The following is a 27,364-nucleotide window of genomic DNA, read 5'->3' as shown; positions in this document are numbered from 1 at the left end:
TTGGACTCTGGAGCAGTGAAAACGTGTTCTCTGGAGTGAGGAATCACCCTTCACCATCTGGCAGTCCAACGGATAAATCTGGGTTTGGCGGAAGCCAGGAGAACGCTACCTGCCCGAATACATACTGCCAACTGTAAAGTTTGGTGAAGGAGGAATAATGGTCTGGGGCTACTTAGACCCCTTAGATTAAAGCTACAGCATAAATTGACATTCTAGACAACTATGTGCTTTCAACTTTGTGGCAACAGTTTGGAGGAGGCCCTTTCCTGTCAGCATGACAATGCCCCCATGCACAAAGCGAGGTCCATACAGAAATGGTTTGTCGAGATCGGTGTGGAAGAACTTGACTAGCCTGCACAGAGCCCTGACCTCAACCCCATCGAACACCTTTGGGATGAATTGGAATGACGACTGCGAGCCAGGCCTAATCGCCCAACTTCAGTGCCCGACCTCACTAATGCTCTTGTGGCTGAATGGAAGTAAGTCCCCACAGCTATGTTCTAACATCTAGTGGAAAGCCTTCCCAGAAGAGTGGAGGCTGTTATAGCAGCAAAGAGGGGTGACCAACTCCATATTAATGCCCATGATTTTGGAATAAGATGTTCAATGAGCAGGTGTCTACATACTTTTGGTCATGCAGTGTATATATATTTACTGAAATAGAAAGTTGTCTTCGAGAGGTTAAGGGAACGGTCCATGAAAGTAAAACGCCACAAATGAAAAGGTGAAGGCTTCTTGACCTCCTCATATCACAGTAAACATTTCCCCTCTCTTAACAAAGAGCAATAGCTGCAAATGAAGACCGTAGTTACCCAGTCAACGCACATCTATTAAAGTCAACAAGTGACATTTTAAAAATGTTCATTTGACCTTTTAACTTTCTTGGAGATAAAGGTCCTTTGTCCCAGTTACTTCATCTATTACCACGCTAAGACTGTTCTGTATAGAGCTCATATTGAAAGCTCAACTTAATTTTCTCTCGGCTGTAGACTAAAATGAATTTGAAACTAAGGAGGATGGCAGTGTTTTAATAATGTGTAGCCTTCAAGGAAAATGACTTCTTCCTTTTCGTAGGTTCTTCATCTTAAAATGTTTTATTGCAGTAGTAAATATTAAATAAATGTCAAAGCAGACATGAGAAGACCACATTAGACTAAACGCTGTTGTAGTAACTTACAGATATTTACATTTGATCAGATTGCACAAAAGTGATTAGCCTAGATAGAGGTTACTGTAACAGTATGATGAGTGTTACAAAACAGCATTGTGTGTGCATTAAAAAGAGACACTTTACCTAGCCAATCGTTGAATTTCTTGACCTCAGAGGGTAGGCCCAGTTCAGTGAAGTCTCCAGTATGGAGCAGGACGTCCCCGTATGGCATCTGGATCCCATCGGTCCTGGAGTGTGTGTCCGACACGCAGACGAAACGTGTATGACCGGAGGGTTTAGGGGTGTCATAGGGAATGGGCTCCACCCTGTCATCGAAGAAGGACAGCATAAATCAGTTTCTTAGCTTGTGTCAAATTATAAAAGCAGCCCTGTGTCAATCAAATTAAAAAATCCCCATGAAATCCATCAGTTTAAGATAAAGATAAAATAAATTATAATTAAAAAAATGTAAATAAAAATTGGTGGATTGCATCTCAATCCCCCACATCCTCTTATGTCGCCCTTCCGGATCTACGGTGGAAGGTGGCCAGGCTACATTGGTGTTTGTCAGACCATGAGACATCTCGAAAAATCAGTCCTCTCACAAAAACGTAGTCCGAATGGTTTGGCCTACAAAGTAATATGAAAAGTGTCCTGAGTTCACTTATATCTCCTAGACATATACAGTTTTGAAGTGTCTGTCCTTCCTTATAATTAATTTTTTATTGTCTTTTTTGCCATTTATGAATGTGTTATACATTGCGTTTCTATGGGCTATATTGTAGTAAAGGCCAAAGTCAACATTTTATCCCCCAATAAGTAATATATCTAAATGGGTCCTAAAATTCAAAATCAAATAACTAATTCCATATGTTAACTTAGTAGAAACACCCTCCCAAACGGCTTAGACTTTGAAGTGAAGCTAGTGCAGGTCCCTCATCCCTCAGCCTCTTGCCAGACTGAGGCAGCCAGGCTGTGACTGCGAGGTCATGTGGGATGTGGGGCTGGCAGGGCTAGACAGGTGCCAAACTGTGATGCATGGAATGAAGATGGCAAATTAGAGATTAGGCTGCCAGCTTCAATGAGTCGCCCGAGGTGTTTTAATGCAAACCTCCACAACATCCAGGAGGTTATTCAGAACTCCATACTCCTGCCCTGTCAGATATGAATAAATGAGCGTACCTACAGTGGCTCCGGAAAGTATTCAGACCCCTATACTTTTCCCACATTTTGTTAGTTACAGCCTTATTCTAAAATGAATTAAATAAAACAATTTCCTCAGCAATCTACACACAACACCCCATAATGAAAAAGCGAAAACAGGTTTAGAAATGTTTGCAAATGCATTAAATACAGTATTTAGACCCTTTGCTATGAGACTCAAAATTGAGCTCAGGTGCATCTTGTTTCCTTTGATCATCCTTGAAATGTTTCTACAAATTGATTGGAGTCCACCTGTGGGAAATTCATTTGATTGAACATAATTTGGAAAGGCACACACCTGTATATATATATATATATATAAATAAATAAAAGGTCCCACAGTTGACAGTGCATGTCAAAGCAAAAATCAAGCCATGAGGTCGAAGGAATCGTCCGTAGAGCTCCGAGACAGGATTGAGTTGGAGCACAGATCCAGGGAAGGGTATACTCCTCAATGCCATCAGAAGAATCCCGGGACATAATACGTCTCTTCTTATTATTGGTGTCCTTAAGTAGTAGTTTCTTTGCAGAAATTCGAACATGAAAGCCTGATTCACGCAGTCTCCTCTGAACAGTTGATGCTGAGATGTGTCTGTTACTGGAACTCTGTGAAGCATGTATTTGGGCTGCAATTTCTGAGGCTGGTAACTCTAATGAACTTATCCTCTGCAGCAGAGGTAACTCCGGGTCTTTCTTTCCTGTGGCGGTCCTCATGAGAGCCAGTTTCATCATAGCGCTTGATGGTTTTTCAACTGCACTGTTTTTGAAATGTTCCGTATTGACTGACCTTCATGTCTTAAAGTAATGATGGACTGTCGTTTTTCTTTGCTTATTTGAGCTGTTCTTGCCATAATATAGACTTGGTCTTTTACTAAATAGGACTATCTTCTATAAACCACCCCTACCTAGAAACAACATAACTGATTGGCTCAAACGCATTAAGAAGAAATTCCACAAATTAACATTTAACAAGGCACACCTGTTAATTGAAATGCATTCCAGGTGACTACCTCATGAAGCTGGTTGAGAGAATGCCAAGAGTGTGCAAAGCTGTCAAGGCAAAGGGGGGCTACTTTGAAGAATCTCAAATCTCAAATATATTTTGATTTGTTTAACACTTTTTTTGGTTACTACATGATTCATGTGTTATTTCGTAGTTTTGATATCTTCACTATTATTCTACAATGTAGAAAACAGTAAAAAATAAAGCAAAATCCTGGGATGAGTAGGTGTGTCAAAACGTTTGACTGGTACTGTACATTATGAAGAAGAAAACAAATTCATGTGAAGAGCTGCATCTGCTCTTCTCCTGTGCATTTGGTAGCTGAGCGAGCGGGTGATCATTGTAGTAGTTTTCTGTCGTCCGTGGCTAGAGTTGGTTTTCATTTCAGACCAATCAGCTTTTTTAAAAGCCAAATATCCCAAGGAGGTGTGCTGTTGCTGGGTGAGATAATACCCACGAGGATGGCCTTTACGACTCATGTGTGGCCCAAAAACATGAAGCTAGCTTTGAAGTGGGACCGGTTTGTACAGTCGAAGCAAGCATATTGGAGTAAAGGAACCGCGGGCATATCACTGTATGGGATGCTCATTTCAACCCGGAGGACTTCGAAGGCTATAACCAGTGGAAGGCAGGATTCTGAATGAGACTCCGACTGAAACCAGGAGCTGTACCGAGAGCGAATGTGAAGCAACCTGTTTCCTACCGACCTACCGGTGCATCGCAAGTGTCAGCAGTGATGGAGATAAACTGGGTAAATTCAATATGGTAATAAATTATATCTATACATATACTAGCGAAGATTTCTAGATTGTTATATCTAGCTAGCTAACGTTCATTATAAGGTTGCTACCTGTATACTAGTAATGTTACAAGTAAGGCTACACCGCCTGCAATGTTTTCGACAAGCTAACTTAGCCTCTTTCTCTGCTAGCTAGCAAGCTTATCAAATGGTGAATGTCGACACATTGCTGGGATTGAAACATAGGAGCCAGCCAGCCACCTCTCAAACTTTCCCAGAAATGTTCCATATGCACAAAGCTTGTTTCTCTCAAATTCTGTGCACAAATATGTTTACATACAGTGAGGGGAAAAAAGTATTTGATCCCCTGCTGATTTTGTACGTTTGCCCACTGACAAAGAAATGATCAGTCTATAATTTTAATGGTAGGTTTATTTGAACAGTGAGAGACAGAATAACAACAAAAAAATCCAGAAAAACGCATGTAAAAAATGTTATAAATTTATTTGCATTTTAATGAGGTGTAACGGCTTTCTTCCATAGGTGAAGGAGAGGACCAAAGTGCAGCGCGGCTAGTGTTCAACATGTTTAATAAAAGAACAAGTGAAACACTACAAACAACATAACAAAATGTGCAAAAACCGAGACAGACCTATCTGGTGCAGACAACCACAGAGACAGGAAACAAACACCCACAAAATCCCAACACAAAACAAGCCTCCTATATATGATTCTCAATCAGGGACAACGATTACCATCTGCCTCTGATTGAGAACCATATTAGGCTGGACATAGAAACAGACAAACTAGACACACAACATAGAATTCCCACCCAGCTCACGTCCTGACCAACACTAAACAAGCAAACCACATAATAACTCTGGTCAGGACGTTACATGAGGGAAATAAGTATTTGACCCCTCTGCAAAACATGACTTAGTACTTGGTGGCAAAACCCTTGTTGGCAATCACAGGGGTCAGACTTTTCTTGTAGTTGGCCACCAGGTTTGCACACATCTCAGGAGGGATTTTGTCCCACTCCTCTTTGCAGATCTTCTCCAAGTCATTAAGGTTTCGAGGTTGACGTTTGCCAACTCGAACCTACAGCTCCCTCCACAGATTTTCTATGGGATTAAGGTCTGGAGACTGGCTAGGCCACTCCAGGACCTTAATGTGCTTCTTCTTGAGCCACTCCTTTGTTGCCTTGGCCATGTGTTGTGGGTCATTGTCATGCTGGAATACCCATCCACGACCCATTTTCAATGCCCTGGCCGAGGGAAGGAGGTTCTCACCCAAGATTTGACGTTACATGGCCCCGTCCATCGTCCCTTTGATGCGGTGAAGTTGCCCTGTCCCCTTAGCAGATAAACATCCCCAAAGCATGTTTCCACCTCCATGTTTGACGGTGGGGATGGTGTTCTTGGGGTCATAGGCAGCATTCCACCTCCTCCAAACACGGCGAGTTGAGTTAATGCCAAAGAGCTCCATTTTGGTCTCATCTGACCACAACACTTTCACCCAGTTGTCCTCTGAATCATTCAGATGTTCATTGGCAAACTTCAGACGGGCATTTATATGTGCCTTCTTGAGTAGGGGGACCTTGCGGGCGCTGCAGGATTTCAGTCCTTCACGGCGTAGTGTGTTACCAATTGTTTTCTTGGTGACTGTGGTCCCCAGCTGCCTTGAGATCATTGACAAGATCCTCCTGTGTAGTTCTGGGCTGATTCCTCACCGTTCTCATGATCATTGCAACTCCACAAGGTGAGATCTTGCATGGAGCCCCAGAGATTGACAGTTCTTTTGTGTTTCTTCCATTTGTGTTTCTTCCATTTGCGAATAATCGCACCAACTGTTGTCACCTTCTCACCAAGCTGCTTGGCGATGGTCTTGTAGCCCATTCCAGCCTTGTGTAGGTCTACAATCTTGTCCCTGACATCATTGGAGAGCTCTTTGGTCTTGGCCATGGTGGAGAGTTTGGAATCTGATTGATTGATTGCTTCTGTGGACAAGTGTCTTTTATACAGGTAACAAACTGAGATTAGGAGCACTCCCTTTAAGAGTGTGCTCCTAATCTCAGCTCGTTACCTGTATAAAAGACACCTGGGAGCCAGAAATCTTTCTGATTGAGAGGGGGTCAAATGCTTATTTCCCTCATTAAAATGCAAATCAATTCATAACATTTTTTACATGTGTTTTTCTGGATTTTTTTGTTGTTATTCTGTCTCTCACTGTTCAAATAAACCTACCATTAAAATTATAGACTGATAATTTCTTTGTCAGTGGGCAAACGTACAAAATCAGCAGGGGATAAAATACTTTTTTCCCCTCACTGTACCTGTTAGTGAGCATTTCTCCTTTGCCAAGATAATCCATCCAACTCCTAGGTGTGGCATATCAAGAAGCTGATTAAACAGCATGATCATTACAGGTGCACCTTGTGCTGGGGACAATAAAAGGCCACTTTAAAGTGTGCAGTTTTGTCACAACACAATGCCTCAAATTGAGGGAGCGTGCAATTGGCATGCTGACTTCAGGAATGTCCATCAGAGCTGTTGCCAGACAATTGAATGTTCATTTCTCTACTATAAGCCGCCTCCAACGTTATTTTAGAGAATTTGGCAGTGCGTCCAACAGGCTTCACAACCGCAGACCACGTGTAACTACGCCAGTTCAGGACCTCCACATCTGGCTTCTTCACCTGCAGTAGAGTCTGAGACCAGCCACACGGACAGCTGATGAAACTGAGGAGTATATCTGTCTGTCAAAGCCCTTTTGTGGGGAAAAACTAATTCTGATTGGCTGGGCCTGGCTCCCAAGTGGGTGACCCTCCAAGGCCCACCCATGGCTGCACCCCTGCCCAGTCACATGAACTCCATAGATTACAGCCTAATTTATTTATTTCAATTGACTGATTTCCTTGTATGAACTGTAACTCAGTAAACTCTTTGAAATTGTTGCATGTTGCATTTATATTTTTGTTCTGTATTTTTTAGACGTTGGTCCTGTTGATTAATGTCAATTGCATTGCATACCAAAATTGTCCGCCAAAAGTTGGCTGGCTAGCTAGGTCAAGTAGCAAGCAAGTTAATTATTTCACTTTTAGCGAGTTAGGTAACGACCAAAGCATCTAGATAATATAACATTATTACAGATACTAGCTATATTATTTAATACTGCCTGTATGCTGTGATAAATGATAGCTTGGCTTTATAAATACTGAACAAAAATATAAAATGCAACATGCAAACTGTTGGCCCCATGTCTCGTGAGCTGAAATACAATATTTCCATACGTACAAAAAAGCTTCTCAAATTTTGTGCACAAATTTGTTTACATCCCTGTTAGTGAGCATTTATCCTTTGCCAAGATAATCCATCCACCTGACAGGTGTGGCATATCAAGAAGCTGATTAAACAACATGATCATTACATAGTTGCACCTTGTGCTGGGGATAATAAAAGGCCAAAATGTGCAATTTTGTCACACAGCACAATGCCACAGATGTCTCAAGTTGAGGGAGCGTGCAATTTGCATGCTGAATGCCCACCAGAGCTGAATTTATTTCAATTGACTGATTCCCTTATATGAACTGTAACTCAGTAAAAAAATTGAAATTGTTGCATGCTGCATTTATATTTTTGTTCAGTGTACATTACGCGTTAGGCTGATAAAGTGCCTTGAGAAAGTACTCACAACCCTTGACATTTTCCACATTTGGTGTGTTACAGCCTGAATTTAAAATTCAAAAAGCACTCACACATCTGAGCTATCTTTGTTGCAGAAGCATGGTAACAATTGAATAAGATGAGAAAAAAATATGTGAAAAGCCTAATAAAGAGCAGTGATACTAGCAAGAGCAGTGTGCGTTTCTTCTTTTTACAGCCTGAATTTAAATATAGATTTTGTGTCACTGGCCTACACACAATAACCCATATTATCAAAGTGGAATTAAGGTTTTTGAAATTTTTACAAATTCATTTCAAATGAAAAGCTGAAATGTCTTGAGTCATAACTCCTTTGTTATGGCAAGCCTAAATAAACTCAGAAGTAAGTCACAAGTCACATAAGTTGCATGTGCAATAATAGTGTTTAATTCTTGCAACTATAGGGGGTGCTGTTCCGCATTAGCATATTTGGGTCTCCAAATTAAACTGCCTCGTGCTAAATTCTTGATCGTACAATATGCATATTATTGTTATTATTGGATAGAAAACAGTCTATAGTTTCTATAGGAGTTGAAATTTTGTCTCTGAGTGGTACAGAACAATTTTTACAGCACTTTTCATGACAGGGTTCAGATTTCAGAAATTTTTACCTCTGATCTGGGGTCTGTTTATAAGGCCACAGTGAATGCTATGAAGAAACCGACACTGCCTACGTCTTCCTCTGGGTGTCTGTACGTCATCACGTTTTCAATGAAGTCGATGGGATATTCCCAGCCATTATAAAAGCCCAAAATGTACAGAGACCCCCCTTTCTCAACGTGCGCCTCAAGCGTGAAGGCCATCGGACCTGCCTCGTTCCAAATCGTTTTCTAACCAGCTATATTTCTCCGGTCATGTTTTCAGTCGTTATAGTTGTTAAAAACATCATAATGTAGTTAATTTTAACCGTTTTATAGCAATTTATATCCGTTTAGTGCGATTCTGAGGAATTTATTTGTCGTGCACTTTCTAGCTTTGGGAACGTTTCGCGGTCTCGGTCGTTGTTAGTGGACATTTCGAAGGACAGAGGACATCTATCGACCAAAAGACGTTTATAACATAGAAAGGATACATTGCCCAAGAATATGATGGAAGATCAGCTCAAAGTAAGCAATATTTAATATGATAAACCGTGTTTCTGTCGAAATATTTTAAACGCATACATCGCCATTTTGTTTGGTATAGCTTCACTTGGCCAACCCTGTATTGAAAAGTAAGGATAATTTTAAAAATGTAAATCAGCGGTTGCATTAAGAACTAATTTGTCTTTCGATTCCTGTCAACCCTGTATTTTTTAGTCAAGTATATGATTAGCTTTTAATTAAACTAGATCACTCTGATAGATGACGTCAGACATATTGAGGCTTGATTTCCTAGTATTTTTATTGTGTAACCACGGTTTTGTATGGCTAAATATGCACCTTTTCGAACAAACTGTATATGTATGTTGTAAAATGATGTTACAGGAGTGTCATCGGAAGAATTCTGAGAAGGTTAGTGAAAAAATTAATATCTTTTGGCGGTGATTACGTTATAGCGCTCTTTGGCTGGAATCGATGCTCTGGTAACGTTTTCACATGTAGTATGCTAACTTATCGATTTATTGTGTTTTCGCTGTAAAACGCTTAGAAAATCTGAAATATTGTCTGGAATCACAAGATCTGGGTCTTTCCATTGCTATGCTTTGTCTATTCTTATGAAATGTTTTATGATGAGTAAATTGGTCATACACGTTGCTCTATCTAGTAATTCTAGTCGATTTGCGATGGTCGGTGCAATTGTAAACTGTGATTTCTACCTGAAATATGCACTTTTTTCTAACAAAAACTATCCTATACCATGAATATGTTATCAGACTGTCATCTGAAGAGGTTTTTTCTTGGTTAGTGGATATCAATATCTTAGTTGAGCCGAATTGGTGATAGCACCTGAAGGAGTAAGAAACTGATGGAGTTAGAATAGTGGTGTATTTTGCTAACGTGTTTAGCTAATAGATTTACATATTTTGTCTTCCCTGTAAAACATTTTAAAAATCTGAAATGGTGGCTTTATTCACAAGATCTGTATCTTTCATCTGGTGTCTTGGACTTGTGATTTAATGATATTTAGATGCTACTATCTACTTCTGAAGCTATGCTATCTATGCTAATCAGTGTGTGGGGGGTGGGGGGTGATCCCGGATACGGGGTTGAGGTTCGGTAAAGGTTAACATGATTTTTGAATGAGTACCTGATCTCTGTACCCGGGAGGTTTTCCAATGCCTCGCAAAGACGAATACACCCAGTCACTACAAAGAAACAGGAGTCATTCCTAACTCAGTTGCCGTAGAGGAAGGAAACCGCTCATGGACTTTGTCATGAGGCCAATGGCGGCTTTAAAACAGTTAAGAGTTCAATGGCTGTGAGAACTGAGGATGGCTCAACAACATTGTAGTTACTCCACAATACTAACCCAAATGACAGAGTGAAAAGATGGAAGCCTGTACAGAAAAACACATTTCCAAAACAGTCATACAGTTTGCAATAAGGCACTAAAGAAAAACTGAAAAAAATGTGGCCTGAATACAAAGAGTTATGGTTGGGGCAACTCCAACATCACTGAGAACCACTCTTAATATTTTTAAGCATGGTAGTGGCTGCATCATGTTATGGGTATGCTTGTCATCAGCAAGGACCAGGGAGTTTTTAGGGTAAAAATAAACAAAATAGAGCTAAGCACAGGAAAAATCCTACAGGAAAACCTGGTTCAGTCTGCTTTCCAACAGACACTGGGAGATAAATTCACCTTTCAGCAGGACAAGAACCTTAAAAACCTAAAACACAAGGCCATATATACACAAGGCCATATATACCCTGGAGATGCTTACAATAATACATTGAATGTTCCTGGTTGGCCTAGTTACAGTTGATGTAAATCGGCTTGAAAAACTATGGCAAGACTTAAATGTCTGTCTAGCTTTGATCAACCAACCTGACAGAGCTTGAAGAATTTTTCAAAGAATCATGTGCAAATATTGTACAATCCAGGTGTGCAAAGGTCTTAGACTTACCCAGAAAGACTCACAGCTTTAAAATTGCTGCCTGTCACGTTCCTGACCTTATTTCCTTTGTTTAGTCTTTGTTTAGTTGGTCAGGACGTGAGCTGGGTGGGCATTCTATGTTTTGTGTTTCTATGTTGGGTTTGTTGTTTGGCCTAATATGGTTCTCAATCAGAGGCAGGTGTTTGTCATTGTCTCTGATTGGGAACCATATTAAGGTTGCCTGTTTTCACTGTTTGTTTGTGGGTGATTGTCTTCTGTCTTTGTGTTCTGCACCAGATAGGACTGGCTCGGTTTTCACGTTTGTTATTTTGTATAGTGTTCACGTTATCGTCTCTTTGTTTATTAAACATATTGAACACTAGCCGCGCTGCATTTTGGTCCTCTCCTTCATCCCAGGAAGAAACACTGCCAAAGATGATTCTAACATGCATTGACTCAGGGGTGTGAATACTTATGTAAATTAGATATTTCTGCCTTGTCTTTTCAATAAATTTGCAAAGATTGCTAAAACATGTTTTCACTTTGTCATTATGGATGAGCCTTCTCTACACCTTCGTGTGTAGTCTCTGTACCTCGCCAGTTTGAAGTGCCAGTCGCATCATCTGCATTGGGACCAACTGGACCGTGTCATAAAGGCACACTGGTGTCATTTCTAATGCCACATACAAGAAGCATTGGTGAGTCATCATCTTATATCTCTGCCCTAGTTACTTTGGATATGTTGTTGCTTTGTCTTCTCATATGTCACATTTATACTGCTCACCTCACCTCCAGGCAGTTATTGTGAAAAAGCTGTCAATACCAATAATTTATAAATCATAAAACCTGAGAAGATTTAATTTGTGCGCACATACTGAAATATGTCTAGGATGTAAAACAATTCAACACTATGGCACAGTCCTAATTTGTCCAATGCACAGTCATTGGAGAAGATGAAGAGATGGACCTGGGTTTGGAGGAGGACATGGAGGATGAGGAGGGTGACGTGGTCATTGGGTGAGTAGTGGTGTGCATATTTTGAATTGTGAACAATTTTGTTTGCTCTACAGCGTCCATAAAAATGTCTGACGTTATGTCTGACATTTTATTCACGCACAAGGAGTCAGGCTTCAGCCAGTCTGTACAAGGAAAATATGTTTGTGTTCCAGTCAACTGATGAAGCTTTTCCAAGTCTGTGTTGGGTTCCAGCATTGTTCCTGTACCCAAGAAAGCAAAGGTACCTGATCTAAATGACTATCGTACCGTAGCACTCACTTCTGTCATCATGAAGTGCTTTTAGAGGCTAGTTAAGGATCAGATCACCTCTACCTTACCTGACACCCTAGACACACTTCAATTTGCATACCGCCCCAATAGAGCCACAGATAACGCAATCGCCATCGCACTGCACACGGCCCTATCCCATCTGGAAAAGAGGAATACCTACATCAGAATGCTGTTCATTGGTGTTGAATGCTGAGCTATAGTCATAGTACCCTCCAAGCTCATCACTAAGCTCGGGGCCCTGGGTCTGAACCCCGCCCTATGCAACTGGGTCTGAACCCCGCCCTGTGCAACTGGGTCCTGGACTTCCTGACGGGCCGCCCCCCAGGTGGTGAAAGTAGGAAACAACACCTCTACTTCGCAGATCCGCAACACAGGGTCCCCACAAGGGTGCGTACTCAGCCCTCTACTATACCCCTCTTTTCACCCATGACTGCGTGGCCATGCATGCCTCCAACTCAATCATCAAGTTTGCAGACGACACAACAGTAGTAGGCCTCATTACCAACAATGACGAGACAGCCAACAGGGAGGAGGTGAGGGCCCTTGCGGAGTGGTGCCAGGAAAATAACCTCTCCCTCAATATCAACAAAACGAAGGAGATGATCGTGGACTTCAGGAAACAGCAGAGGGAGCAAGCCGCTATCCACATTGACGGGACCGAAGTGGAGAAGGTGAAAAGATTCAAGTTCCTCGGCGTACACATCACTGACAATCTGAAATGGTCCACCCACACAGAGTGTGGTGAAGGTGGCGCAATAGCGCTTCTTCAACCTCAGGAGGCTGAAGAAATTTGGCTTGGTTCCTAAGACCCTCACAAACGCACATTTGAGAGCATCCTGCTGGGCTGTATCACCGCCTGGTATGGCAACTGCACCGACCGCAACCACAGGGCTCTCCAGAGGGGGGTGCGGTCTGCCCAACGCATCACCGGGGGCACACTGCCTGCCCTCCAGGACACCTACAGCACGTGATGTCACAGGAAAGCCAAAAGGATCATTAAGGACATCAACCACCCGAGCCACGGCCTGTTCACCCCGCTATCATCCAGAAGCCGAGGTCAGTACAGGTGCATCAAAGCTGGGACCGAGAGACTGAAAAACAGCTTCTAACTCAAGGTTATCACACCGTTAAATATCCGTCACTAGCCGGCTACCACCCCGTTACTCAACCCTGCACCCTGCTGTCCTATGTACATAGACTCACTGGTCACTTTAATAATGGAACACTTGTCACTTTAATAATGTTTACATACTGCTTTACTCATTTCATATGTATATAATGTATTATATTCTACTGTATTTTAGTCAATGCCACTGATTACTGCTCTTCCTAATATTGATATATTTCTCAATTCTATTCTTTACTTTTAGATGTGTGTATTGTTGTGAATTGTTTGATACTACTGCACTGTTGGAGCTAATAACACAAGTATTTCTCAACACCCGCAATAACATCTGCTAAATATGTGTATGTGACCAATAAAATCAGATTTGTGGCACGGAGAGTCCAGAGAGTACATCATCAGCCAGAGTAACAGCTCTCAACATCACACAGATCTGCATGTCGCGCAACCATGTGAGTGAATAGTCCAGCCAGCCTATGATCGGGAGGGTGCCAGCCAGCCTATGATCGGGAGGGTGCCAGCCAGCCTATGATCGGGAGGGTGCCAGCCAGCCTATGATCGGGAGGGTGCCAGCCAGCCTATGATCGGGAGGGTGCCAGCCAGCCTATGATCGGGAGGGTGCCAGCAGGCAATATGCTCCCTTCTGCTGCCATTTTGGTGTCAGGTTGTATACCGACCAAAGTCCTCTGAATGCTCGGCATGATGGGAGTGGCCACCATTCACCGCAGCACAGTCTTCTGTCACCAGCAAAACCACCTTGAGCCGGCAGTCCTCAAGACATGGGATGTCGAGCAGTGGCACTAGTCGAAACTCTCCAGGAAATGGGTGGAGATCTGGTCTTGGCAACAGATGGAAGGAGTGAGTCCCGCCCCCTCCTCTCTCTCAACACAGTGAGTAGTCTTGTGTTAAGTGATACTACTTTTGTCTGAATAAGCCTACTTGTCACATTTCTTTTGGCTGTGTTGTCTAACTGTATGTCTATTTTGCGTTCATACAGCCAAATTCCCTTCTGCTAGCTGAAAGAACAGAGTATTTTTTCAACGGACCATGTGTGTGTGTGTGTGTGTGTGTGTGTGTGTGTGTGTGTGTGTGTGTATATATATATATTAAACTGACTGGGATGCATCACCACCATCAAGAGACAGGATTGTTTTATCATATTGGTAATATGCTATATCATAATATGAGTGAAAGCCTAAACGATTGTCAATACTTGAGTAACATAGAAAATTGTCTTTCTGGAATGACAGATTTTTTAAATTTTTTTATTTTAAAGACCCATGACATATATTTTTACAACTTTTAGTAAAAAAGGTAAAAACGGGTTTGAATAGTTTTTATGGTGACTTGAAGCCTGTGTGGAGCATGCTCTCCTCATTTGGGAACCTATGTCTTATCCTATTGACTCCAAACGCTGGAATTGGCACACGGTTGTACCGCCCCAGATAGCCCCAATTCCAGCTGATGAACTGCCTGCAGGAAATGCGTCTGAACTTTCTAAAAAGACAGGGAAAGAAATGTGCTACTATTTGTAAGGGGAGTGGTCTAACGTCATTTTGATTTCATTATTGCATTCGATTAGTGAGGGTTCTATTTATAGATTGACTAACTCGTGTTGAGTATGGACTGTCTGCATCATGGGCGTAGTCCTGCCGGTAGGTATTGTAGGCCGTCAGCAGCACAGTGACATTCAGGCAGACTGTGGGAAGCCAGAATGTTGCGGTATACAACCCACTGTACAACCCTCTGTCACCATGGACATTGTCTGCCAGTATTCCTGACATCACACAGACTCCATGGGAATACACCTGTGGCATGAGCACCTACAACAAGTCATTTTTATGTGGTTCAGCCATAGTTACAAAGGACGTGACATTATAGGGTGTATTCTCAGCAGCAAACTAGCTTGCCATATTACCAATCAACCTTCCCCACAAGTGGAGCCGCATCCTGCACGACAAGTTCAGCACCAGCACGCTCTCTGTGCCTTGATTCGTGCTCAAATCGAAACGGGAACGTTCTCCAAAAAAAGTCTGGCCCAGGGGAAACAGAGTTCCTGCTATGCTCGGAGTCTCTGCTTTTGTCTGACATTTCAGATCTGGAGGAAGTTTCCTCTGCAGTGATATGCTAGCTGGCAAGGCTAGTTAGCTGGCTAAAATAGCTAGGCTTCTCACATCGGAGGTGCCTCTCTCACTGGCTCTCGTTTTGTTTGGTAGCTAACTCAGCCTACAGTCCTTACAATGATGGGCCCCAGCCGTCAATATGTAAGTCTCCGCTCTCTTTACTTAAAAAAAAATCTGCTGGAGGCTATCTAGCCAGCTAAAAATAGCTAACGTTAACTGGCTGACTAGTTTGCTGGCTAAGATAACATTAACTGCATATAACACACTTTGATAACTGGTTTGCCTGTGGTTGTTTTTCAACAACGTTGGTTTACTTTAATGTAGCTGTAAGCTAGGTATTGATAGAAACTGGCTGACTCAAAGTAGGCTGGTAGGGCTAACATTAGCAGGCTAGGTGGCTAGTAACCTTGCAAACTAATTTGTAACAATAAATTCATAACGTATTTGCTTGTAAGTTGGCTAAACATTCGATTGAAACCAGTAGTCATGGGTGCAAACTATTTGGTTTAATTTGAAGTTCTACATTTGAAGTTATTTTGGTTAGTGTCTACATTATAGGGTATAGGCTGGCTTGCCAGGTCCTCCACATTACATCACGCCCCAGAAAAACATTTTCCAACATGACTCATAGCTAGGGCTGTGGCTGTCATGACATTTTCTCAGCCGGTTATTGTCGTGCAAAAGTCTGCCGGTCTTACGGTAATTTACCATTAATTTAACATAAACACGTTTAGCACCTACAGGGCTCCACACATGCGCATCAGTGGCTTGTGTCTTTGGAACATCTACATTTTAAAAAACTATAATAAATCAATTGAATATACACCATCACAATAAATCCATTATTTATTTCAGGTAGGTCTAAAGAAACATTTTCTTCATATTCATAAAGTATTTCAAAGAACAGAATATGAGTTGGCCTACTGTATGTTATCTGGCTATGCGCCATGCCATAGGCTTGTTCATTTAGCAGACAATATATTTCATTTTACCTTTATTTAACTAGGCAAGTCAGTTAAGAACAAATTCTTATTTACAATGACGGCCTACCCCGGCCAAACCCTAACCTGGATGACGCTGGGCCAATTGTGCGCCGCCCTATGGGACTCCCAATCACGGCCGGTTGTGATACAGCCTGGATTCGAACCAGGGTGTCTGTAATGACGCCTCAAGCACTGAGAAGCGGTGCCTTAGACTGCTGCGCCACTCGGGTGCCCCAAATATGCTTAAATCCCATGCCATTATTTTATAGTAAGAAGAATATAATTGAACTTAGCTGAATAAAATAGGATATTTTTCCCATACCGGAGTGAGAGTGCTCGAATATGAAGAGGTGGCTATGTTGAACGTAAAAGTGATCATTGGAAACAGGTCCTATACACAAGATTTAGAGTTACTTGGCAACTTTAGTTGTGAATGATACAACACCTTAGAAATCAAAAGATACAAGGGCTGCTTGATGCGACTATAGGCTACTTAAGAAATTTGAGAAAGTCGCAAAAAAAAGCTTGCCTCAGGCTGCACACTGCTGTTCCCTCATCTCAAGTGATCCTATTTTCACCCATCAGGCTATTCCTAAATTTGATCTTGTCTTCACTAATATGTCAAATGAGTTTCGATTTAGAATGGCCCATTACCAAATGGGCAAGAACAGGGGCAAGACAAAAGACATGTCATCCCTGTGCACAGGTTAATCTGCCTCAACTAAAGCACATTCTTGTGGGAAGCTGCTAAAGACCACCAAGTGCTAACAGTCAGTATTTAGATAATGTGTGTGAAATGCTTGATAATGTATGTGATATCAACAGAGAAGTATATTTTCTGGGTGATTTAAATATTGACTGGCTTTCATCAAGCTGCCCACTCAACAACAAAAAATCTAACTGTAACCAGTGTCCTGGTTCAGGTCATCAGTCAATGCTGAGAGAAGGACAGTGCACCGTCTAGCCATACAACCCAAGTACTTGTATGAGGTGACTACCTCAAGCTCTAAACCCACAGATGTAGTAATAACACCTGTGGGAAGAGGGGCATAAAATGAAAAATAAACTTTACTATGAAACAAAGACAAATTGTATAAAGAATGATAGTAAAAAGCTTTGGAGCACCTTAAATAACATTTTGTGGAAAAAAAGGTCAACTGGGCTCCATCATTCATTGAATCAGATGGCTCATTCATCACAGAACTCACTGATATTGCCAACTACTTTAATTACTTTTTCATTGGCAAGATTAGCAAACTTAGGCATGGCATGCCAGCAACAACTGCTGACACTACACATCCAAGTATATCTGACCAAATGATGAAAGACAAGCATTATACATTTGAATTCCGTAAAGTGAGTGTGGAAGAGGTGAACAAATTATTGTTGTCTATCAACAATGACAAGCCACTTGGGTCTTGACAACCTGGATGGAAAATTACTGTGGATAATAGCGGACGATAATGCCACTCCTATTTTCCATATCTTCAATTTAAGCCTGCTAGAAAGTGTGTGCTCTCAGGCCTGCAGAGAAGCAAAAGTAATTCCCCTTTACTGGCTCAAATAGCCGACCAATCAGCCGTTTACCAACCCTTAGTAAACTTCTGAAAAAAATGGTGTTTGACCAGACACAATTCTATTTTACCACTTACACAAATGACTGATGATTGGCTGAGAGAAATTGATGATAAAAAGATTGTGGGGGCTGTTTTGTTAGACTTCAGTGCGGCTTTTGACATTATCGATCATAGTCTGCTGCTGGAAAAACGTATGTGTTATGGCTTTACACCTCCTGCTATATTGTGGATAAAGAGTTACTTGTCTAACAGAACACAGAGGATGTTCTTCAATGGAAGCCTCTCCAACATAATCCAGGTAGAATCAGGAATTCCCCAGGGCACCTGTTTAGGCCCCTTACTTTTTTGAATCTTCACTAGCAATGCAGATGACTCAACACTGTACACATCAGCTCCTACAGCAACTGAAATGACTGCAACACTTGACAAAGAATGGGTGGCAAGGAATAAGTTAGTCCTAAATATTTCCAAAACTAAAAGCATTGTATTTGGGACAAATCAGTCACTAAATCCTAAACCTCAACTAAATCTTGTAATGAATAATGAGGAAATTGAACAAGTTGAGGTGACTAAACTGCATGGAGTAAACCTGGATTGTAAAATGTCAAGGTCAAAACATATTGATACAAGAGTAGCTAAGATGGGGAGAAGTCTGTCCATAATAAAGCACTGCTCTGCCTTCTTAACAACACTATCAATAAGGCAGGTCCTACAGGCCCTGGTTTTGTCACACCTAGACTACTGTTCAGTAGTGTGGTCAGGTGCCACAAAGAGGGACTTAGGAAAATTACAATTGGCTCAGAACAGGGCAGTACGGCTGGCCCTTAAATGTACACGGAGAGCTAACATGAATTATATGCATGTCAATCTCTCATGGCTCAAAGTGGAAGAGAGATTGACTTCATCACTACTTTTTTTTTGTAAGAGGTGTTGACATGCTGATGTACCGAGCTGTCTGTTTAAACTCATACCCCACAAGACATGCCACCAGAGGTCTCTTCACAATCTCCAAGTCCAGAACAGACTATGGGAGGCGCACAATACTACATTGAGCCATACCTACATGCAACTCTATTCCACATCAGGTAACTGATGCAAGCAGTAGAATCAGATTTTTTAAAAACAGGTAAAAATACACCTTATGGAATAGCAGGGACTGTGAAGAGACACACAAAAGGTACAGACACACACATATGCACACAAGCGCTTGCACACGCACTCTATACACACATACATTGTAATATTGTTGTATGGTGGTATTATACATTTTGTATTGTATATTTTGTATTGTAGATACAGTGGGGCAAAAAAGTATTTAGTCAGCCACCAATTGTGCAAGTTCTCCCACTTAAAAAGATGAGAGAGGCCTGTAATTTTCATCATAGGTACACTTCAACTATGACAGACAAAATGAGAAAAGAAAATCACATTGTAGGATCTTTAATGAATTTATTTGCAAATTATGGTGGAAAATAAGTATTTGGTCACCTACAAACAAGCAAGATTTCTGGCTCTCACAGACCTGTAACTTCTTCTTTAAGAGGCTCCTCTGTCCTCCACTCATTACCTGTATTAATGGCACCTGTTTGAACTTGTTATCAGTATAAAAGACACCTGTCCACAACCTCAAACAGTCACACTCCAAACTCCACTATGGCCAAGACCAAAGAGCTGTCAAAGGACACCAGAAACAAAATTGTAGACCTGCACCAGGCTGGGAAGACTGAATCTGCAATAGGTAAGCAGCTTGGTTTGAAGAAATCAACTGTGGGAGCAATTATTAGGAAATGGAAGACATACAAGACCACTGATAAGACCACTGATAATCTCCCTCGATCTGGGGCTCCACGCAAGATCTCACCCCGTGGGGTCAAAATGACCACAAGAACGGTGAGCAAAAATCCCAGAACCACACGGGGGGACCTAGTGAATGACCTGCAGAGAGCTGGGACATAAGTAACAAAGCCTACCATCAGTAACACACTACGCCGCCAGGGACTCAAATCCTGCAGTGCCAGACGTGTCCCCCTGCTTAAGCCAGTACATGTCCAGGCCCGTCTGAAGTTTGTTAGAGAGCATTTGGATGATCCAGAAGAAGATTGGGAGAATGTCATATTGTCAGATGAAACCAAAATATAACTTTTTGGTAAAAACTCAACTCGTCGTGTTTGAAGGACAAAGAATGCTGAGTTGCATCCAAAGAACACCATACCTACTGTGAAGCATGGGGGTGGAAACATCATGCTTTGGGGCTGTTTTTCTGCAAAGGGACCAGGACGACTGATCCGTGTAAAGGAAAGAATGAATGGGGCCATGTATCGTGAGATTTTGAATGAAAACCTCCTTCCATCAGCAAGGGCATTGAAGATGAAACGTGGCTGGGTCTTTCAGCATGACAATGATCCCAAACACACCGCCCGGGCAACGAAGGAGTGGCTTCGTAAGAAGCATTTCAAGGTCCTGGAGTGGCCTAGCCAGTCTCCAGATCTCAACCCTAGAAAATCTTTGGAGGGAGTTGAAAGTCCGTGTTGCCCACCAACAGCCCCAAAACATCACTGCTCTAGAGGAGATCTGCATGGAGGAATGGGCCAAAATACCAGCAACAGTGTGTGAAAACCTTGTGAAGACTTACAGAAAACGTTTGACCTCTGTCATTGCCAACAAAGGGTATATAACAAAGTATTGAGATAAACTTTTGTTATTGACCAAATACTTATTTTCCACCATAATTTGCAAATAAATTCATTAAAAATCCTACAATGTGATTTTCTGGATTTATTTTCCTAATTTTGTCTGTCATAGTTGAAGTGTACCTATGATGAAAATTACAGGCCTCTCTCATCTTTTTAAGTGGGAGAATTTGCACAATTGGTGGCTGACTAAATACTTTTTTGCCCCACTGTATGTAGTGGTGTATTAATGTTATATGATGTACAGTTTTGTCTTTTGTTTTATATGTAAGTGCTTTAATGTGTTTGAATCCCAAATAAAAAAAATGGGGATCCCTAATAAATACAAATATTGGAATAGCAAATGGAGGGTAGTTTCCTGCCAGTACATTTTTCACTCATGTTGGGTAGGCTTCCCAAACTCTGTATGCCATAGGCTCTCCAACCCTGTTCCTGCAGCTACCCAGTGCTTCATTTGGGAAACCAAGTGAAATCTGTTAGGGAACGTCGATAGTAATATGTTTTCACAAAATATTTCATTAAACTGTTGACAGCCCCTCTTTCTGGCTGTTGGCGAAAGGAATGAAGGAGAGGGGAGGAGATGGAAACTCACAGTGGTGAGATATTCTGTAGCAAAAATGTAACTTGTCGGCCTATTAATTATGAAAATATAAAAAAATGCCCTATTACTAGGCAATTCAAGATACAAATACACTAATTGTAGGCTAAATCTGAATGCGTTTAATTTAGTCTAGACCAATTATGTACCAAAGTTTTCTTAAATCACTATATACATATTTTTACATGTTTTTCGGCCATGTGTAATATGCGGTAGGCTATGTATTGTATAACGGCACAATCATTATTTTAATTCAGTTTTTTTTTTGGGGGGGGGGGGGGGCTTGGGCTCATATATAGGCCTATGCTTTTGCATAAGCTCTAATGTGCATGTTTTTAATTTGAATGAATCATTACCTTAGAAAGTGCTGTCCATTTCATCGTGTGAGGCTTTGAAACAACATCCACAACGACCATGTTTCCCACTCAGTTTTAACCTGTTGTTGAACTACTTTCTTCAAATTGATCAATCACAGTTAAGTGAGCTATAAAAGCATGATACTCTTCTGATAAATGTTTGATGTGATTTTCGATTGCATTTGCATTTAATGTCAGAGTGGTTATAGGGACAATAGAGCCCTGAGTACCAGGCCATTAGACACCTGATGATCGTTAGTAGGTTTGGTACTACTAATGCATGTCCAGAGTGCATAACAGGAGATTACCGTGACTCAAGGTCAGGTAGAATTTGACTGCGGTCATGACTCCCGGTGTGGCGGTATGCGAAGCAATGCTGGTGAAATGAGCTGATAAATTGCCCGAATACGGTCTGTTTGTGCATTGTTACGTCTGGAATTGTGAAATGTGTAGGTAAAAAGTGTATTTATTGTTGATAGGTTTAACTGACAGTGCCAATAGTATGTTTAGGCTAGTGCTTATGATAATGCATGAATGCAACGAGATTCTACACATTCATCAACTGCACTGTGAATTATATATCACGCTGTCAATGTCATTTCTTGACAGTTGGCTATCACCGTTGTAGCTTACAGCCAATTTGATTGATGAAGTTCAAACAAAGTACATGGTTAAAGCGAGTGCATATTGGTTCAAATTAATCAAACTGGTCCGGAGATTGAGTGAGTCATTTGTAGAAAAGGTCAGGAATTAGAGGATTTGTATGATCTTCCCTACTTTATAAGTAGGCTAAAGTTGTTCTAAAAACGTTTTATTGGGCTGTAGGCTAGGATTTACCTGCTACCTATTTGAAAACAATAGCCTACTTGTGTTGATTTCGAGCAGGCATGTTAGCCTAGGCAGGCTACAACTGGAAAACTCGAGGAACTCCGATTTCAAGAGAGAAGCCATGTTATACAGAAAGAACGAGACTAGCCAACATTGTTAGAAACTGCTCGGCTTTATTATCTACAACTCTCCTCATGCATGCTAGCATAACAAAATGTTTAGTCCAGGCAGGTACGGTGGCCCCCGTAGGACATTTAAGGTGAGTCAAATAGAACACACAACAATAAATCCCAGGGGCTACATAGCAAATATAAACAAATACAACTATGTATTATGGATTTTCATGACAATTAATTTGCCATATGCGACGTAGCGTGTGAATTGACACTCGCTACTCTTGCATGCAAATTTCACGCCGTTGACGGACCTCTCTCCGTGTGATTTCGGCTTTTAGCTTCTCACAGTCCTGTTCTAAAACGCCCCATCCGATTGAATTACTATAGCAGTGGCAGATAGCTTCAATAAACAAACTGATCCAACAAAGTCCACCTTGTTGTTCTACTGAGACATCTGTTCAGGGTCTAAGACAAACAGACAGAGAGAGCCGTTGTGAGTTAATGGCTACTATTTAAAAAATCGAGTTATTAGTGGACTAAGTGAAAAACACTGGTTAACGGAAGTCCAGACTTCTATAAAAGAGGACATCTGCCGTACGCCTTTGTTTTCTCTCTGCTGGTAAAGTGTTTTGTGTGGGTGTCACTGCCAGTCAGTGAGTCCCAGTGAGACAGCCAGAAGCACCTGCCTCCCCCTCTGACCACCCCGGGCCAACCCACCTCATCTACAGCAACACTCATTACATCCTAATGATTCAGAAGTCAATAGGCAAGTTACTTACAATTGAACTGTGACCCAGAGGTCAAAGGAACATTGTTAAATAGCTTATAAACCCACCGCACCTCTGGCCTCCGTTAAGTTGATAACATGAAAGGTGGCCTCCGCCACTGTAGATTATTTGGCAGGGTGGATAACTCACAAACCAATCAAATTAAATAAAATCACCCTCCATCTATTCTTCTGTATGAATCACAAGCTAATATGTGGTGAGAATAGAGAATACAGAAGGCACCACCAGCTGGGGGTTGGTGGTAGAGGTAGTGAGGACAGATGTCTATATATTCACGTTTTTTTTTTTTTTACCCATCAATCAATAGTCTGTGCACTGTAAAGGCCCTTCAGATGAAAGGGAGGTAGATACTCACATGTGGACATGGGGTGGTTGGAAGCGGCTCTCGTTGATGTTGTAGTGGGTGAAGGCCTGTGTGGGGTTGGAGCTGTACTCGTCCACAGTGATGGTCACCTTGCCCTGAGAGGGGGGGTTTCTGTGAGCCATGGCTCCACTGCTAGGGACATGGGCAGTTAGTTTACCAGGATCCAGGACCATTCTAGGAAGCAGGCATCATTCAGAATGGCCCCGCTCAGCTCACCAACTCAGACCCACCGGCCCTCTGGACAATCTGTACCACCGTAAACAGAAAGAGAGGAGGAAATCTTAATATACAATAATTGTGCCGTATCATCATTAAAGAAAATATGCTGCAATAAATGACAGCATTAACTGAGCCTTAATTCAAATAAATGAAATGACAGCATTAACTGAGTATTGTACAAAAACACAGCAAGAAAACATTCAGAATACATAGGTACAATAATAACTCAACCACTAATATCAGAAAATAAGCCATACAGGTCTTGTTCATTTCTGCTGATAGATTTTACCTACAGTAGATAGGATAAAACAAATAAGCTCAGACGTTAAAACCATTAAAATCTAACAACAAAAGATTTTTTACAAAATGTAATAGTGACTCAGTAAATGTATACAATGTAACCAAGTGAATTATAGTTGCAGTAGTAGGCCTATTGGCTAGATGACGTAAGTGAACTTTGACGAAACCACTTAAAACGGTCAAGAAAACAAAAACATAACTATCCAGACGAATTTAACATGAGCAAATTAACAGAGATGCAGACAAGACTACATTTTCCACCACTCAACTTTAACAAGCTGGTTGTCTTACAAACTAAATTGTAAGAGGATCTTTTACGTAAAATCTGTTCCCTCTTTTGTTTCACATCGCAACATTATGAAGAGGGAATTTTAAAAACCTATGCACCATTTCTACCAATCAGCCTAAAAAGAGAAATATGGAAAAGAGACCAAATTGGACCTCTGACACCCGAGATTACAAGATTGTGTTGTTCCTAATTTATTGTATCCTGCATTACAGAGAATAAAATAGAAACATAAACCAAGTTATTGCATCTAAAAATAGTACGAATAGCAACATCTATAGCCTCTGCAGAAACCTCTGTATCCATATGGCTCGTAAATGACAAGCCACCTCTAACCCACCGCTTTGTGCCTGCCTCGTTATTTTTTCCCAACGATTTTCTTGCCAAACGGGTGGCGAGTTCCTTTCCTTCGGCCGATAACTGCTCCGCGTTAACCCTATCTGTTTTCAAAAACGCGGCCCCATAGATAACGCAGAGAATTCACCTCTTCAGAGGTGGAGGTCGTGGCTAGCAGGGCAGAACCTTCGACCCTGAGAGACCCTCGGCTGGCTATTGAGGAAATGCGACAGACAGGCAACGAGCGAGTAAGGAGCCTCGATGTGAAAAGAGAAGGAGGGGGGAGCCCGAGAGTGCAGTGCAGTGCGAGAGGACTGCCACCGGGGTCAGAGAGCAGTACAGAAGCACAGGGAGACGCGGAGGGGACTGCACTGGGACTACTGTTTGTAGAATTTTAAATAGGATTTAAAGCAAGCAATTTTTTTTTACTATTTATATTTTTGGATAGCCTACAATTGGGCTCACATAGCCATTGTTGCCTATTAAAACGTATTGTAACGACCCTGGGTTCATACAGGGTCGTTACAGTATTATACATAATATATAAAGAAAGACAAATACACCAAATTAAATACACATTTGTACTGCTAAACGTAAGGTCCTAGCAGTGTAAATTAAACCAATGACATACTACCCGGACTATTTGCATTGACCCCCCCCCCTTTGTTTAATGCTACTGCTAGTTGATGTTTATTATCTATGCATAGTCACTTTACCCCTACCCACCTGCATTCGGAAAGTATTCAGACCCTTCACTTTTTCCACATTTTGTTACGTTACAGCCTTATTGTAAAATGGATTAAATAAAATAAAAAATCATCAATCTACACACAATTCCTCATAATGACAAAGCGAAAATCAAGTTTTTCAGACATAAATACTGAAATACCTTATTTACATAAGCATTCAGATTCTTTGCTAAGAGACTCGAAATTGAGCTCAGGTGCATCTTGTTTCCATTGATCATCCTTGAGATGTTTCTACAACTTGATTGGAGTCCACCTGTGGAGAATTAAATTGATTGCATATGATTTGGAAAGGCACACACTTGTCTATATAAGGTCCCACAGTTGGTAGTGCATGTCAGATCAAAAATCAAGCCATGAGGTTGAAGGTATTGTCTGTAAAGCTCTGAGACAGGATTATGTCAAGGCACAGATCTGGGGAAGGGTACCAAAAAAGGTCTGCTGCATTGAAGGTCCCCAAGAACACAGTGGCCACCATCGATCCTAAATGGAAGAAGTTTGGATCCACCAAAATTCTAACCTAGAGCTGGCCGTCGGGCCAAACTGAGCATATGGGGGAGAATGGTCAGGGAGGTGACCAAGAACCCGATGGTCACTCTGACAGAGTTCCAGAGTTCCTCTGTTGAGATGGGAGAACCTTCCAGAAGGATAACAATCTCTGCAGCACTCACCAATCAGGCCTTTATGGTAGAGTGGCCAGACGGAAGCCACTCCTCAGTAAAAGGCACATGACAGCCCACTTGGAGTTTGCCAAAAGCCACCTAAAGGACTCGCAGATCATGAGAAACAAGATTCACTGGTCTGACGAAACCAAGACTAGTCAAGATTGGGGGAAAGATGAACGGAGCAAATTATAAAGAGATCCTTGATGAAAACCTGCTCCAGAGTGCTCAGGACCCCAGACTTGGGCAAAGGTTCACCTTTCAACAATGACCCTGAGCACACAGCCAAGACACCGCAGGAGTGGCTTCAGGACAAGTCTCTGAATGTCCTTGAGTGGCCCAGCCAGAGCCCGGACTTGAACCTGATCGAACATCTCTGGAGAGACCTGAAAATACTGTGTAGCGACACTCCCCATACAACCTGACAGAGCTTGAAAGGATCTGCAGAGAAGAATGGGAGAAACTCCCCAAATACAGGTGTGCCAAGCTTGTAGTGTCATATCCAAGAAGACTTCAGGCTGTAATTGCTGCCAAAGATGCTTCAACAAGTACTGAGTACTGAGTAAAGGGTCTGAATTGTCACGCCCTGGCCTTAGTTATCTTTGTTTTCTTTATTATTTTAGTTAGGTCAGGGTGTGACATGGGGGATGTTTGTGTGTTTTTGTCTCGTCTAGGGTGTTTGTATTGTCTAGGGGGTGTTTGTAGAGTTCATGGGGTTGTGTTCATTGTAGGTGTTTATGTAAGTCTATGGTTGCCTAGATTGGTTCTCAATTAGAGACAGCTGTCTATCGTTGTCTCTGATTGGGAGCCATATTTAGGCAGCCATAGTCATTAGGTAGGTTGTGGGTGATTGTCTATGTGTAAGTTGCCAGTGTCTGCACTTATTGTTTGTATAGCTTCACGTTCGTCTGTTTGTTGTTTTGACTAGTTTGTATAGTTTTCGTTTTCATGAAAGAAGAATGTATTGTTATCACGCTGTGCCTTGGTCCTCCTCACTTAAATGTTACGACGAACATGACATGAATACTTAAGTAAATGTGATATTTCAGTTTTAAATTTTTAATAAATGTAGCTTTGGCATTATGGAGTATTGTGTGTAGATTGATGAGGAAAAAAATACTATTTGATACATTTTATAATAAGGCTTAAACGTAACAAAATGTG

The 27,364-nt window shown here is 41.6% G+C and overlaps 1 protein-coding gene across 2 annotated transcripts in view; it reads right to left on the bottom strand.

Moving 5' to 3' along the window:
- The window catches only part of LOC139540030 (metallophosphoesterase MPPED2-like), a 46,984-nt gene extending 21,834 nt beyond the window's left edge, over nt 1-25,150 (bottom strand). Inside the window, exons 1-3 of one of the 2 annotated variants that reach the window (XM_071343550.1) lie at nt 24,941-25,150; nt 23,643-23,897; nt 1,295-1,476 (exon numbers count right to left, since the gene is read on the bottom strand). In XM_071343550.1, coding sequence (XP_071199651.1) covers nt 1,295-1,476; nt 23,643-23,824 — 364 coding nt within the window. In that variant the 5' untranslated portion in view covers nt 23,825-23,897; nt 24,941-25,150. Of the gene's footprint in view, nt 1-1,294; nt 1,477-23,642; nt 23,898-24,796 lie in introns of both variants that reach the window. The other variant, XM_071343549.1, reaches the window with a different exon arrangement.
- Between the last annotated feature and the right edge of the window lie 2,214 nt (nt 25,151-27,364).

The sequence above is a fragment of the Salvelinus alpinus genome, chromosome 15 (assembly GCF_045679555.1).
Source record: "Salvelinus alpinus chromosome 15, SLU_Salpinus.1, whole genome shotgun sequence".
In the NCBI taxonomy this organism is placed as follows: Eukaryota; Metazoa; Chordata; class Actinopteri; order Salmoniformes; family Salmonidae; genus Salvelinus; species Salvelinus alpinus.
The sequence above is the reverse complement of the archived record's forward strand: the minus strand, read 5'-3'. Positions and strand labels throughout refer to the sequence as shown.